This window comes from Thermobia domestica, chromosome 3, assembly GCF_964235325.1.
Source record: "Thermobia domestica chromosome 3, izTheDome1.hap1.1, whole genome shotgun sequence".
Lineage (NCBI taxonomy): Eukaryota > Metazoa > Arthropoda > Insecta > Zygentoma > Lepismatidae > Thermobia > Thermobia domestica.
In genome coordinates this window covers 276187112-276204401 of record NC_137456.1, presented here as the reverse complement: position 1 = coordinate 276204401, position 17290 = coordinate 276187112, and the positions used below count along the sequence as shown (strand labels likewise).

General features: G+C 32.7%; 2 protein-coding genes across 3 annotated transcripts in view; one reads left to right on the top strand and one right to left on the bottom strand.

Annotated features, from left to right (window-relative positions):
- LOC145681070 (amidophosphoribosyltransferase-like) overlaps positions 1 to 17290 on the bottom strand; it is a 172264-nt gene that overhangs the window by 23872 nt on the left and 131102 nt on the right. For both annotated transcript variants that reach the window (XM_081752427.1, XM_081752426.1), the window contains exons 3-5: positions 5940 to 6061; positions 4392 to 4540; positions 637 to 889 (exon numbers count right to left, since the gene is read on the bottom strand). In XM_081752427.1, the coding sequence (XP_081608553.1) occupies positions 637 to 889; positions 4392 to 4540; positions 5940 to 6061 (524 nt within the window). The remainder of the gene's footprint in view (positions 1 to 636; positions 890 to 4391; positions 4541 to 5939; positions 6062 to 17290) is intronic.
- On the top strand, positions 9126 to 16837 carry LOC145681068 (uncharacterized). Its single transcript, XM_081752422.1, has 2 exons — positions 9126 to 12584; positions 15464 to 16837. Exons 1-2 carry the CDS (start codon positions 10610 to 10612, stop codon positions 15484 to 15486), a joined length of 1998 nt encoding a protein of 665 aa, XP_081608548.1. The 5' UTR covers positions 9126 to 10609; the 3' UTR covers positions 15487 to 16837.

The window sequence follows — 17290 nt, the reverse complement described above, 5'->3', positions numbered from 1 at the left end:
AGCTATAAATACATTGGAATGAAATTAAATAACCTACTGCCACTCATGGGGATACGCTGGATTCCTCACGGGAGGGGCAAGGTTTGTAGTATTTTTGTGATTTTCTAATTATTTATAGCCTTTTGGCATATAGGGCTCAGCTCGGTATAGGAAAAGGAATCACCCAGAATATCATTTGTGTAGTACCACTTCTGTATTCAGGTTTTTTTTTTTTTTTTTTTTTTTTTTTTTTACCGAAAAGATTTTTACAGCAAAAGTTCCAATCATAAAGAAATAAAGAAAATGAAAATATTGTTAGTTTCCGTAAATTTAATTCAAATTATTGATAGACATAAATCTAGGGGAAGGGGGCCGCGGCCCGACTTTTCATCCTTTTGCGGACGCCCATAAGCAATAGAATTAGAGAAATGAAGATTTAAAATTTTGATAGTTTTTGTAAAAAGTGTTAAATACTAAAGAATTTCACCAAGAAATTTTGTAGGAAAAGGAGGAGATATTGTATATTTTCTTCATTTCTTTTACACTAAGCAAAATACAAGTATGGGTTATTATAACTGCAAACATTTATACTAATTTAAATCTTGGAATTGTTTATTACATAGTCTTGTAATTCTTATTCTTAAATATAATATTTACCACTTTTTCTTTTAACAGGAACCATCTTTCCAATGCAGAGAGGTCGATTTCCGTATCGATCCCTTACTCCATAAATACGATCCCGAAACATTATCACCAGAGAATAGGATAACGGTGCCATCTCCATGAAGTTTCGAATCCGCGCCACCCAGTTGGGACCGTCTCCTTCACCTTCTTGTGGCGACACACACAGTGCTTGTGTTATTAATTCACTGTCTGACAACGTGGAAAGACCCACTCCTCGGCTAAGAACCTGAAAAATAGTGATCAAAAACATTTTAGTGACTATCCATTCTATTACATTTACTACTTCTGACACCGCTACTCTCAAATTATTATGAAATTTTGTCCTGTCAGTGATAATAAAGATTTTTGGATGAAACTTAGTAAAGTATACATATGAAATTCCTCCCCTATAGAAATAAATATTTTCCTAATTAATAAAATCAAATTACGAAGATTTGAATGTTAATGTTCAGAAATATATGAGTAGAAACTGAAAAAGTATAAAAAGTAAAATATTTACTTAATCAAACATATCTTCCGGTAATAAACATTATTTAGTCAGTGAGATCTAAACAACAAACTTTCAATCTTTAAGAGCATAATGATATAGATTATTATGTATGTATATTGTATATTAATAGAATAACAAAGAGTTCAGAACGACAAAGAGTAGACAACTATACACTCCTTTGAAGTTTTAGACAAAGAAAATAAGTGGAAGTAGAATAGTCTAGAATACAAATAATAACTTACCTAATTCCAAAACTAGTAAATTGATACAAAAATTTAAAATAGCCCTATTATATTCACTAAAGCAGGTAAAGAAAGAAAAAAGTTCTTCACAAGTTGAAAACGTCATTAATTAAGTCTAAACTTGATAATATTGAAAAACACAGTTGAGTCGGGTTGTCTTTCTTATTAATAGCCTCATAAAATCTAAGAAATATGGCATAAAACGCACTTTAATCCCTGGAAAAGATAACACTGAAAATAATTTCACCAGAGTCGGCGTGGGCCACTAACCACCATCTATCGTGACCCACCGTGACCCACTCTGACCTACCATCCACTATGAACCACTCTCACCCACTGGGACCCACCAAAACCCATCATCATCAACTCTGACCTATGATCCACGCCATAATCTCCACTGACTGAAGAGTTTACACTTGTAACAAAATAATGCTCTGAAATTATCACTAATCGGAGTTTGAATTTCTACGGTCAATCGCTTAAACACCGTTCAGTTACTACAATACCGGTGGATCTGACCTTTACGATATAAAATGGTAAAGTGTTTGTCATAGGCAATATTACGATGAATTTCAACTAAATTATCATAGATAATTATTTCCTTGTTGAATTACAGATACTTTTCAGTGGAAAAAAGGATGAAATTTGAGTCCCAAATCAAGGTAAAGTAGACCAACGTAAAGGAGGAAAAAAGTGTAAAATTTTTCATATAATTAAGCATGCCGTAAAAACTTAAAATTTCCACTTAATTAAGCTTACAGTAGAAATATGTCTATTTTCCTCACGACTTTATGGCTTTATTACCTTGTGCTCTGAACGCTCCATAAACTAAACATAAGCTTCAGCAATTATTATAATAGAAAGCAGTGGATATACCTAGGTATAATGCGAAGAACTGTAGTTTTTGTTTCTCAATTTGTTTCACAACTAATATCGATCGTTTTCGATTATTTTTACAAATCAACCCACTGCCAATTTCCCATATATAGAAAATTCACCCTCATACTCAACTTTTTTCAAAAATCAAGACCCCCCCCCCACTCCCCCCTTAGGATATTTCTTATAATGAAAGCGATAACATCCCATAAGGCCTAACTATATACCGAAAGTTATTTCATTTGACTTTGCAATTTGCCCGTGATGATCAGTCACAAAAACTTATACTATTTTTTTTTATATAATAATTCATATATTACAGGTGATTCAAAAATATATTTTTCCAGTAGTTACTCCTCTAAAAACTCATAGGCTGTCTCTCTCTAAACCAAGTAGTAGTATAAGTCCCATTGCTATTATTACAATTATAAATATCAATATTCAAAAGTACTTGAAGTTCTTTTTTTTCACTTAGATATACTCATCTCAGGTAAGTAAACAGAAATAAATGAAAAAGAAAGAAGAATGGAGGCCTTCTAAGTAAAATGTAGGCAAATTTACCAGTGTTCAGAAGACAGGGGTGCCCACAAAGGGGGCTATGACGCAAACTGCGTCATTGAAATATTTGGGGGGAGGTAAAAATCTATATAAATATGTTTAAGGGGTGTAAAAATTAATCGAAAAGTTTTTTTTTTTTTTTTTTTTTAATGGAAGAACACCAACGGATAAACAATTGAGAAGGGGTGCGTCATGGACATGAAGGGGGGTGGGCACCACTGCAGAAGATGCTGTCTGCAATGCACTAAGCACAGTGGGTCGGTAGGTCTGAGTGAGTCGGTGGGTCAGAGTGAGTCATTGTGGGTCGATGGGTCAGAGTGGGTCACGTTATGTTGAACCACGACCCACTGACCCACTCAGACATCTTGATTCCACTCCATTTCTGAATTTCACACTCAGGCAAGACATCCATTCGTATAATACTAGAAGCAGTAAATTCATAAATGTCCCATATCAACGACTGTCCAAATCGTTAAATAGTTATGAGACACTTGGAATAAAATTGTATAACAAGTTGCCTGCAACACTAGAAGATGAACATATAGATAGATTAGAAGTAAGTTATACAATTCGTTAGTTGCAACGCCCTTTTATTCTTTACAGGAGTATTTTAATTGTTCCATATAAGTGTAATGTGTTTGCTAATCTCCTGTTGAGCTAGTATTTAAAATGCATATTGTTGTTGTCATTTATTTTGTAATGTCATTTCATCATTAATTTAGTTATAGATCATTATTTATTTATGCTTACGTATCGATATTGTATCACATTTTAACGTTGTCGATTACTATGTAGCTTAACGATAATAAATTACAATTATTATTATTATTATTATTATTATTATTATTATTATTATTATTATTAATACTTTATAAATCTATTACAAATCTACGCAGTAAAGTTTAACAAACCACCTGCAGTTTTCTCAGACAATAATACCATGATAAGAAGGAATGTCAGAATTCATACAAATTTAATGTATTTTAGAGGTCTTTACAAGAACTCTTTTCTTCATAAATAAACTATATATATTACAAAATTATTTACAAAAATTATGGTTTTATTGTAACAAAAATAAGTTTTTAACTTTTTTTTTTTTTTTTTTTTTGTTACAATGCCTGTATTGTCGTGTGACATCAATACTTAATGATTTGATATACATGTGAATGAAACTTAGAATTCATTTCAAGTTTCCTATTTTGATATCTATGAAGTAAAAAGTAGTAGTAATAGAAGAACAAGAATAGTAGTAGTAGTAGAAGAGGAAGTAGTAGAAGTAAAGTACTGTAGTAGTAGTAGTTGTAGTTGTAGTAGTTGTAGTACAGCGGTAGCAGCAGCAAGTATTGCATTTTCTTAGATAACGGGACACAGATTTATATGTCCTTAAATTCTTTACAAACTTCCATCTCTAAAACGCTGATAAATTACAGTTTTATTCTTTTTTTTTTTTATTTATTTATTTCAAGTCTTACAGTTTCTTTTTCTCAATTTCATTGAGGTATATAACTGCGAGGTTATAAAGTCTCTGACAATATAAAAAGATATATGAAGGCACTACTTACCATTTTTCGTAGTGAACCGCAATTGACAAGTTCTCCGTTGTGTGCAACAGCCAATGCTCCATGTTCCGTGTGGACAACGAATGGCTGGCAGTTCACTTCTTCAGACGCTGCAGAAGTTGAATAACGTGTGTGGCCAATTCCCAAGTTTCCTGGAAAGTAGAATATTTTTAATATCGCGTGTACTCGCCTTTGATGCGTGAGGCCTGGGTTTGATTTCTGGTGGAAGCCCATGTGGTTCAGATCCCACGTTAGGTTGTGAGCTCATGTCTCGCATAGCCTTGCTACTGATAGGATCACTAGACTCAAATCCAAATCTAAATTTTTATATCACTTGAGTATACACGAAGTATTTACTCTGTTGAATTTGAATTTAAGATATCTTTAGCAAAATACCTTCTTAAAATTTCATAAAAGTTTAGGAAATTTATTGTGCACTATCATTTTTAATACCATATGATTTGATTTTTAAATAACGGAGCAAGTATAAGTTATGCTTTCAACGCTATCTACATATCCCAGGTTTTATTTGCGAACTAGTTTGAATCCTGCGGATTATATCTCAGACTTAGGGGTCAAATGAGAAGAGATTAAATTATCTGTTCATGTTTCGAAAAGAAGAAAGAAACCTCATTTCCCATTGAAACAGCAATTTTATATTATACGGTTTTTTTTGTGTGTAATATTACTTGTATAATTTGATATATCATCATTAAATTTACTACAACTTGGTTTAGAGAAATTTGTATATCATTCACTTTACATTTGTTACTTTATATTTGTTTGTATTTTTCTATGAGTTTGCTAACCACTTACATATCATGATATACAATTATTAACTTATGATACTAAAACGACCAGCACATTTAACAAAAGTAATATGTCATTATGCGAGTTTTACTTTTTATAGACTTAAATTTGATGGATGTCTATAAAAAGCAATATAGCAAAACAATAAAGCTGAGCAAAACAATACATTATTTTGTATAAATTATTAACATGTACCAGTTTCACCATCTATCCACTTTGGCTTCATCAGACATCTGATGAAACCAAAATGGATAGTTGTCGAAACTGTAATTTTTATAAGCCTATTGTTTTGCTCAGCGAATAGTTTAATTTTTTTTTTTTTTTTAAGTAAGTTTATCTTCCACCGTACGGCCCAAATCTTCATAACATGACATCAGCAAACAGTCAAGTAACATTACGCGACAATACTATGTGAGCATCGTAATAAGTAAAAATCTGACTATTTTTTTGGCACCAGCGTCGTTACCTTTAAATCACGAACTTCTATCACATTACCTGTATGAATGATACTCAACACACAATTACAAAAAGATAAAGAATGCTCGAGGCGAAAGAGTGATCCGAAAATTTGAATTTTTAGTTCCCAGTTTTTCAGAGCTTTCATTTATGATAGTAGCACAGTATTGGTAAATAGCTACTACTGACTTACAATTAGTGTACCTTCAGTCTCAAAGTTAACATCAACAGTTTTACATATAATTGTTTAGCGCTGCTATTACTTATTCTTTTGTAAATACAAACCTTTAAGTTTTCGCATGGAATCATTGTTGAAGACTCCATCCACCATGCCCATCCCTTTGTACACCTGGAATGTTCTGGCGTCCTCTCCTTTGCTGGTCACTATGCCCGCACTCTCCTGACCCCTAAAAACAAATCATTGCGATTCAATTGCCTCATCTGGTATTACGTCAACAACATTCCTCTAAACAAATTAGCATTAATAAATACCGTAACACGTGCTATATACTAATTATATAATTATTTGATGGGTTTGCTGCTCGTGCAAGGAAAGTGAGAGAAATGATCATTGACACTGTAGAAAAGCTTATTTTCCAAAGATCGTTTATCTTTTATGTTAGTGTTCTATCTTTCGTTTCAGACTGATTTTGTATTATGACTGACAGAAAAATATATTTCTATTTATATTGTAATTTGCACTTATAGTGGCCACGAATCCAAGTCCTACCCAAAGTGTAACTAACTTTGAAGACTGAATGCATTTCGCAGTGTTTAAAAAGTGATTTGAAGTTATCAGCAAAAAGATGGAGATCCATCTAAACAATTTTCCATTACGGAAATTAGGACAAAGCTGATGAGATAATTTAAAGTTATTTTAAAAAGTTATATTTATTTATTAATTTATGTATTTATTGTATATTGAACACAACAGGTGTATACCCATTGATAGTGTTCAATAGTATACATAAATGATTAGTACATTACACAATATTTGTTCTACATGCTAAACTATTTTTATTATTTTTTAAGTGTACATCAAATATATCTATTGTAGGGCATTTTATTTGGACACTATTATATATTGTGCACATTCTTCTAATAGGCGATATACTTGATGCATTAGTACGCTGGGGTGGTTCATGAAATGTTTGTAGCCGCGAGTGCATTTTCCTGTTCGGAACCTGAAGGGGCATTTCGGACAATAATATTGGCGAATATATCTTATTATGTATAAGTTTATTTTTTTAAAAAAATATATATCATCTTGCTTTACGAGAATACATTGAATAGCTTGGTAAGAGTTCAAAATATTTTTCGTATCGAGGATAGATCCCTGTGTTTTTATATATTAAATAGCGAAACAATTTTGCTTCTAATTGGTGTGTATATTTTTGCACACTAGGATTCCATATTATGGACGCGTATTCCAGTTTGGTACATACATATGCAGAATATAGAATTTTAAGAACGTTAGTGTTCTTAAATTCACTTCCAAGTCTCATTACAAATCCGAGATTTCTGTAAGCCTCATTTACAATTCGATTTAGGTGAATATCAAACGAGAGATTTGATCTTACTGATACACCAAGATCAGTTATTTGGTCAATTCTTTGCAGTGGTATATCATTAATATGATACTTAAATTCGAAGTATTTCTTTTCCTTGTATAAGATATTACACTGTATTTCTCAATATTTAGTGACAACTTCTTAATTTCACACCACTCATGAAGTGCATTGATTTGCAGAATGACATCAATGCGTTTCTTTCCGAATGTATTACACGGTAATTTTTAAATAGTCTGCATATAATAGTTTTTGTGACTTTATTACTTCAGGTAAATCATAATATATAAGAGAAACAGCAAAGGTCCTGAGTTCGAGCCCTGTGGGACACCTGAATGAACTAAAAATTCAGTGGTCAAAACATTTTTGTAGCGAATACGATGTCTGCGTTCACGGAGATATGACGATAAAAATTTACGCAGGGTATGAGAAAAAATTAAACGTTACAGCTTGCTAAGAAGAATATCGTGATTAATAACAAACACCTTACTGAAGTCTGTATAAATTGTGTCAACTTGATTTTTATTGTCAATTTATCTTGCTAATAAGTGAGTGAACTCGGCAAGATTAGTTACTGTTGATTTTCTGGGTACAAAATCATGCTGACTGCGAAATAATAGGAGAGACATGGGAGTATATTTTTGTCTGAATAATAATTTCAAATAGTTTAGCAGGTGCGGAGATTAAGTTGTTGGTCTATAACTTAATGTTTATGTAAATGGATGTTTAAGTAAATGGCACCAACCCTTAATTAAATACGGTGGGATTTTGTCAGGTCCTGGGGAGGTTCGAGGCCTAAACCGCTTGATAGCATCTACGACTTTTTCGACTTCAACATGAGAGAATGTAAACTGATTAAACAGATAAGAGTTACCATGGTGTAATAAAGACCCAAGGTCATAATCAGATTTATTACATGAGAATTTAAAGTGTTGCATAAATGCATTAGCAATATCTATTTCGGTGTTTAATTGACGTAGAGTTGTACTGTCGGAATTACGGCTTTTGTTTTTAACGTAAGTCGAAAAAAAAAATTATTTGCAAGAATTTTGATTCGCAATCGGTTACGTATTTTTCATGAGCGTTTGAAATTTCCTGTTTAGATATTGAACGTAATTCTTTAAATTTATTTGAATGATACGTAATATCCCCGATTCCCTGTCTCCATTTTCTTCGATGATGTTCTTTACCAATTTGATTATGTCTGGCGTGAACCAAACAGGATATTTCTCATTAATTTTCTTACGTGGTACACACTTGACAAAAATATCATTCATTATTTTATAGAAAAAGCAGCCTCGTCAGCCGTAGAACTATTAGCTACCGTTTCCCAGTTAGCAGATGCCACTTCCCTATATAACTACTCAAAATTAGCTTTGTAAAAGTTATAATCTGATTTACTATGTTCACTTTTAATACGGGTTCCCTTACTATAGCGAAAATCAATAAGTAATGCAGGGTGATCAGCATCTTCAGGTACTAAAGGTTGGGATTCACGTGTCACTTCAATATCATTTATATTTGCAAGAACTAGATCTAACGTTCTGCTAAGTTCATTTCTAATATTATTTGGAGTTTTTAGGTTATATAAATTCATAAAATTAAATAATTCCCGACAAGTGATCGTAGAATTAAGAAAATTAAAATCAATTCCTGTTATTTGTGGTTGATTCCAATCGCCTATTAGGAGAATATTATTTTCCGGCTGCAAGTAGCTACGTAAGTAATCAATATAATTTTTATACATACTATTATTAGACCCAGGCGGAAAATATACAAGACCAAGATAAAGACAAGAGACATTATTTACAGACATTTTTACACGAATAGAATCCAAGGTTATATCTGGTGGGGAAAGTGACTGAACTTTGAAATCTTTCTTTATTGCTAATAGAACATGTAACCCACCCAAGTTTCATAATAAAATGAAACGTTGTAAAGGAAAACTTTTGTGAGATGAAACTCCAGTTTACTGTTAAGTTGGTTCTTTCTCTTGGAGTTGGAAGCACTGCTTAACCTTCGGTTGGATTTGCGCGAGTCGTCGATCGGGATGACGTCACGTTGCAGCCGAGGTTCTGGCTTTAAGCCTGAAGCGCTTTGCAGTGTATAAAATGAGGTAAGAGTGATAGGTCCTCTGAATGAAAATGGGTCGTTAAAATTAATATTCTTTCCGTATAATCGTATAGTTTAGTTAATTTCTTTTGAAATCTATAACAATTCCTGACTATGGTTATTATTTAGAAGACATTATTATTATTCAATATATTTTGGAAGCACTTATTTCTAAAACATTGCGAAAGGAAAAGTAAGAAAGTAAAATAGTTAATTGAATAGTTCATGTTACTGGTTTTGTGTAGGCAGAATTAAGCCTTGAGTTAAAACATGTTGATTCTTGTTTTTCCTTGATAAAACTAAAGAAAAGTCGCCAGTCAGGAAGTTTAATATATTGAAATTACGGAAAATATTAAGGCTAGTGGAGACTTCAAATGAATGATTTATGTCTTTGGTCCGCTTTGAAAAGGAAAGAAAAAAAATTAAGAGGAATCTATAGAGTTACAGATGAGCTGATGCTCGTAACTCATGTATTTTGACCCATATTTAAGGAATCTTTTCCTCCCACATTTTCATTCCAAAGAAAGCCACTTTGCAGTAACTTCGAGTTCCATACATTTTAATGATATTGTTATATAGGTTTCTAAATTCTATATTTTGGATTTACGATTGGTTATAGTATTTACTTCAGAAATTTTGTTACTTGGAAAAAAAAAAAAAATCCTTTTGGGAAAAATGTTACTTGCTAACGGCGATTTCTATTAATGATATTATTACTTGTTAAAATTGTTGAATGTTTTCTATATTACTATTTATATAACACGTTTCGGATTTGTTATAATAAAATTTTCCATTTTGTTAGAAAACTTTTTACATTTTCAAGTGGTTATAGACATATTCCTGATTATCTTAATAGTAATATTTTTGCATACAGTATAAGCCTTTTCCAGTATTGAACCTCACTCTTCACGTCGTCATTATTCTCAGCCGTGGGGGAGTGGAATTCTCCTTTCTCTCTCCTTTTAAAATTCTTATATTCTAAAGGGGGAAGTGGGGTGACGTCCGTTCTCGCAGGACTGTGGGTAGTGGGGCTATTTAAAGATTATATGTGTATCGTTCATCCGTTACATATATAATTTTTAAATAAAAAAATAAATTTTATACACTGCCCTGGAAAGGCAAATTTATGCTGGCTTCGAGGTCCGGTTCGGGGAGGTCCAGCAAAAGTGTTCCCCTTTATATTCTAAAATTTATGTGTATTTCTTTGGTCAAATTAACCTCTAAATTAAATAACATATTTTCATTATACTATGCCTTTCTTGTTGAGTAATATAAATGTTGTATATGAATGTTAATGTAAAATACTTAATACAGTGTTGCCGGGGTCGGATACAAAATTTATGGTTTAGTAGGTCATTGTGTAATAAGCAGATAATTATTGATAAGGTTGTAAAAATAGTAGTAATTATTCTTTTGGTTTCTTTGTGCTTAATATTTTGTGGTGTGCTTGTAAGGATGGCACAGTCAAAGGAGACGCATGTAAAGTATAGATTTTCGGATTCTTCAAGTTCTAGTGGGGATGAATTTCTTGGATATTCTTATGAATTTAGTAATCCTATGTTTGATCATTTAAGGCCTTCAGCCCATATTCAAGTGAATCCTCACGAACCTTTACTAGGTGGTCAAAGTAGACCATTTCAGAATCAAAATTTTAACGTGGATCCACAAAGTAATGTGGGACACAGTACACAGTTTGCGAATTCCTCGCCTAATTTAAGAGCAGGAGGGAGTCAGAGCTTTCAAAATAAATATAGAGATCGACCATTTAATATGGCAGCTTCATTAAATTTAAATTTTGAGAAATTTGCTTCGGAAGGAATCTATAAATCTTTGTTGCATGATATTAATAGTCTACCTATAATAGATGGTACCAATACTGAGTCTACATTTCAGTTTTTATTAAAACTTGATAGTATTGTCAGAGGTAAGGGTTTGCCTTTAGATCTTGTGTTAGTAGCTTGTCTTTCTCGTACAAAAGGAGAAATGCAAGAAGTTATACAATCGTTTATTGGGGACGCTTCCCCTTGGCAAACAGTTTGTAGACATTTAGTGGTGCGATTTATTTCCACTATTGGTAGAACACAATTCATGCGACTATTTTTCTACGTTCCCATGCGGGAGGATCATTCATTATATGAGTTCGTAGATAATAAATTATCGATTATTCACGTACTTGATATGTCCTTTGATGAAGCCACCATTTGTAGTTTAATTACTAATATGGTAACGCCTTCTGCCCATCAATTTCTAGCTGAAAGAGGTATGCCTATCGATTTAAATCAATTGTATTTAGCTGCAGAACACTATGACGCTTTGCATAGATATAGGAAAGATTATTATCGATTACGTAATCAAGGTAGTAGCGTACGGGACTTGGTACCACCCCGTAAATCATCTTCCTTTATCGGAGCGAAAAACACAAAACAGCAAGTAGTGTTGCAATCTCGTGAACCAATAAATTTACATAAAACTTTAGTTTCTCCAGCTATGTATTCTTTACCATCTAACTATAAAAATTTTGATAAGGCGGAATTTTCTCATAATCATAATTTAGAATCTCAGTACTTAACTCAAAATAACTTAGACTTAAAACAAAATGGTAGTAAATTGAAAAAACTATTAGCGATTCCTGTTTACATTACGGGCATGCGTTTTAAGTGCTTAATTGATACTGGGAGTACGAACTCTTATTTGGCTCGACATCTTTATGATGAACTTAGAAAAAAATGTAAAATAAGAGCCGAAAAGGTGAACGTTCAGACGATTGGCTTAGGAAATGTACAAGTAACAGTGGATATGAGAGTAAGACTATATTTTAAAATTGGAAGACACCAATTTAGTGAAATTTTCTTCATCGTGGACTCTAATGAGTTTGATCTTCTGCTTGGAAATGACTTTCATACAAAATACAATTCCGTAATAGACATTGCTGGTAATTTATATAAAATAAAAGCTCGGAAGTTAGTGGTTCCTATGATCCGAGCTGATGAACTTTTGTGTGCCCAGACTTCTCTCGCTTCTGCATATACTTCTAGGAATGGGGTGAGTGGAAAGCAGCCGCTATGCGACCTTGGTTGTCCGAAAGCTACACCTCAGCCTAGATCTTTTGGTAATTTCAATCAGAGTTTGACTCCATCGACATCAGTAACCAGAGACAACGGAGTTAATACCACGTTTGACCCAGGAGTGGAATTCGTTTTTGATCAGTCCATATTGCATCCACCGGAGACTAAACCGGAGGAATCTCAAGGTAATTATACGGTTCCTGATCAATTATTACTATGTGATTCTAATTTACAGGAATATGTTAATAACTTGTTAACTTCATATTCTGATGTTATTGGAAACAAAATTGGTAGAGTAAAAAATTTCACTTACAAAATTGAACTTGCCGATAAAACTCCCATTCGATTGCAACCTTATCAGCTTCCAACGCATAAGCAAAAGGAATTAGATTCTTTTATTGCCCAGCTTTTAAAAGACGATATTATAGAGGAAGTAGATTATTCTCCCTACACGTCACCCTGCTTTCTAGTAACAAATTCAGACGGAAGCAGGCGGCTTGTAATTTCATACGGAGAGGTGAACAAAAAGGTGATGGTAAACAGCTATCCTTCTCCTAACATGGAGAATGTAATATCTAGTATTTCGGACAACAATATCTTTTCAAAACTTGATTGTAAATCTTGTTTTCATCAAATTCCTCTGTCTGAAGAGAGTAGAAATATTACTGCTTTTGTGACAAAAAACAAAATCTATCGATATAAATCGGTACCAATGGGATTAGTATTATCACCTTTTGTTTTAAGTAATTTGATGTCAAAAGTCTTTGAAGGGTTAATTGGTAAGAATTTAGAGATATATTTTGATGACATAATTTTATTTAGCAAAGATATTGAGAGTCATAAAGCTCTATTAGAGGAGGTATTATCTCGACTAAGAAATTGGGGAATTACTATTTCAGAAAAGAAGTCCTGTCTATTTCAAACTAGTATTAAATATTTAGGGTTTCGTTTTGAAAATGGCAACATGTCAATAGACCCTGAGAGAATTAAAGCTATCCAGGAGATACCAAAACCAAAGAATAGAAAAGGAGTGAACAGAATATGTTCATTTTTCTCGTTCTATTCTAAATTTATTTATGGGTATTCAGAGTTAATTGCTCCCCTTCAAGAATTAAGATCTGTAAAAAAGCCTTTTAAATGGACTAAAGTTCATGATGAAGCCCTACAAAAATTAAAGGATGCCTTTTGTAGTCAGGTTATTTTAAAAGTCCCAGATATGAATTCCAACTTCGTAATACATTGTGATAGCTCTTTGCGTCATTTTTCTGGGGTTCTCAGCCAATATGATTCGGAAGGGAATCTTAGACCTGTATCTATGTTTAGTCGGGCAATTCCACAATCTGACTGGAGTAAAAATATATACGAGTTAGAACTTAAGGCTCTTTCTTTATCTTTGGAAAAATTCGAGTATTATTTGGCAAATCCCTTTGTAGTATATACTGATAGTAAGAGTTTAACTTGGTTACTTAATAACCATAAAAGACAAAGGAGATATGGAACCATGTTAGAGAAAATCTCGAGGTTTAAATTTCGTATAGTCCATGTAAGATCAAAAATAAATAGTATAGCCGATTTCCTTTCAAGGGTTGGAAACCATCTAGAATTCTATACAAAAGATGAAAATACAATGGAAGTCGTAAAAGATCATAATAAAACAGTAAATTTGTCTTTCATTAATTTTTGGCAAAATCCTGTGTTTAATGTGCCTCTTACAGATCACCAGAGGAAGGATCCTGAATTAAGAGAGATTATCAATAGGTTAGAGCAAAAGGAAGAAGTTCCTCCGTATGTATTAAGAAATAAGATCTTGTTAAAAAAGACTAAAGGTAAAGGGAATAATGGATTTAGAATTGTAATACCTAATTCTTTAATTCAGTCGATCATTGAGTATTCTCATTGTCCAATAATTCATGGTGGGCATATGGGATATCGAAAAACCATTGCTAAGGTTGCTGAAAAATATACCTGGCCTACTTTATATCCTGACATTAAGAATTTTATACAATCTTGTCATTTGTGCCAAACCTGTAAAGATTCTAATCGAAAACCTATGGGTCAATATTTTACAAAAAAGGTAATGCACCCAAATTATACTTGGTTTATTGATATTGCAGGGAAATTGCCTAGTAGTTCTGGATTTGAATATATTTTAATTGTCACTGACGCTTATAGTCGTTTTGTCTTTTTAGAACCTTTAAGACGACTAACCTCAAAAATCATCTGTAATAAGTTACAGGAATTATTTCTTCGATACGGCTTTCCTGGTAAAGTCCTAAGTGATGGCGCTTCTTATTTCGTGAGTGATTACTTCTTGAAATTCTTGTATAGTTATGGTATACAGAGTGTAAAATTCTCCCCATATAACCCACAATCGAACAGAGCCGAACGCACGGTGAGATCGGTTAAAAATTTAATTCGTATTTATGTTGATAAGTCTCAACAGAATTGGGCCCAATTACTATCTAAAATTGCTTTTACTATTAACATAAGTATGAATGAAACTACTGGGACTAGTCCATGTGAACTTTATATGGGACGGAAATTTTACCATCCATTAGATGTTAAATGGTTGATGGATATAGATCTTTTAGACGATGACCAGGATAAAGAGCAAAAATTAGTCAATATAAATAATAACATTGAACGCGCTTGGAAACATAGTGCGAAGGTATATAGTCAAAAACATAGTCCTGTTAATTTAAATATTGATGATTTAGTATTGGTTAAAAGGTTCATGAAAATTTCAGCAGAGAAACATTTCAATCCAAAAATCGCCCCTCAGTGGGAAGGCCCATATCGCCTTATTTCTAAACCTACACCAAATACAGTTTGGCTAGAAAATATTGAAAGACCATATGTTCATATAAAACGCCATGTTCGTTTTTGTAAGAAATATTTTCCACCAAGACAAGTTAATCAACCTAACCCATAAGGTAACACAGAAAAGATGATTTGATATGAGAATTGAGGTTAAGTAAATTATTAATATTGTACTTATTTATATATTTTAGGATGTTTGTTCGAACAAATTTTGTGTTTTGTATATTTTTTTTTATTCCTGCAGGAATGCCTCGTCCGAGAAAGTGAGAGGTCAACCCTTTTCATTTTGTAAATACCTCATCATCATCCTTTGTGTATGTTATGTAAGGAATTGGAAAATTTACTGTAGAAGTTTGTAAAGAAGGCGTTAGCATTTGAATATTTATGGAAGATTTGGTAATGTATTGAAATTATTTTATTATTCAACTTGGGATTTGTTATGGTTAGGAATTTTTTTTTGACCGACCCTCGGATATTATGTAACCCACCCAAGTTTCATAATAAAATGAAACGTTGTAAAGGAAAACTTTTGTGAGATGAAACTCCAGTTTACTGTTAAGTTGGTTCTTTCTCTTGGAGTTGGAAGCACTGCTTAACCTTCGGTTGGATTTGCGCGAGTCGTCGATCGGGATGACGTCACGTTGCAGCCGAGGTTCTGGCTTTAAGCCTGAAGCGCTTTGCAGTGTATAAAATGAGGTAAGAGTGATAGGTCCTCTGAATGAAAATGGGTCGTTAAAATTAATATTCTTTCCGTATAATCGTATAGTTTAGTTAATTTCTTTTGAAATCTATAACAATTCCTGACTATGGTTATTATTTAGAAGACATTATTATTATTCAATATATTTTGGAAGCACTTATTTCTAAAACATTGCGAAAGGAAAAGTAAGAAAGTAAAATAGTTAATTGAATAGTTCATGTTACTGGTTTTGTGTAGGCAGAATTAAGCCTTGAGTTAAAACATGTTGATTCTTGTTTTTCCTTGATAAAACTAAAGAAAAGTCGCCAGTCAGGAAGTTTAATATATTGAAATTACGGAAAATATTAAGGCTAGTGGAGACTTCAAATGAATGATTTATGTCTTTGGTCCGCTTTGAAAAGGAAAGAAAAAAAATTAAGAGGAATCTATAGAGTTACAGATGAGCTGATGCTCGTAACTCATGTATTTTGACCCATATTTAAGGAATCTTTTCCTCCCACATTTTCATTCCAAAGAAAGCCACTTTGCAGTAACTTCGAGTTCCATACATTTTAATGATATTGTTATATAGGTTTCTAAATTCTATATTTTGGATTTACGATTGGTTATAGTATTTACTTCAGAAATTTTGTTACTTGGAAAAAAAAAATCCTTTTGGGAAAAATGTTACTTGCTAACGGCGATTTCTATTAATGATATTATTACTTGTTAAAATTGTTGAATGTTTTCTATATTACTATTTATATAACACGTTTCGGATTTGTTATAATAAAATTTTCCATTTTGTTAGAAAACTTTTTACATTTTCAAGTGGTTATAGACATATTCCTGATTATCTTAATAGTAATATTTTTGCATACAGTATAAGCCTTTTCCAGTATTGAACCTCACTCTTCACGTCGTCATTATTCTCAGCCGTGGGGGAGTGGAATTCTCCTTTCTCTCTCCTTTTAAAATTCTTATATTCTAAAGGGGGAAGTGGGGTGACGTCCGTTCTCGCAGGACTGTGGGTAGTGGGGCTATTTAAAGATTATATGTGTATCGTTCATCCGTTACAAACACCATTGCCTGTTTTCTTACCAGTGGAAGTTAAATTTCTATCTGACCTAATAACTATATATCTGTCGTCGAATAGTTCATTATCAGCGTGGCGTCAGCCAAGTTTCAGTAATCGCAATTACTTCAAAGTTATTGTTTAGTACACTTTTGTCAAATGAATTTAGTTTACTTTTAAGTCCTCGAGCATTTTCATAAAAAAAAAAAAAAAGTATCGATTGTCACTTAAAACATTATCACTGCTGAAGAATTTATTACTTACTTTTGAAGATGTCTTAGAACATTTTCCTCAAGAGATAATATTTGACTTAGTTG

Bases quoted from the DNA above. Each gene is read 5' to 3' on its own strand.
- LOC145681068 (XM_081752422.1), top strand. From the start codon at position 10,610: ATGTTGTATATGAATGTTAATGTAAAATACTTAATACAGTGTTGCCGG. The intron at 12,585-15,463 runs GTAATTATACGG...TTATTCCTGCAG, and splicing joins TAAACCGGAGGAATCTCAAG to GAATGCCTCGTCCGAGAAAG.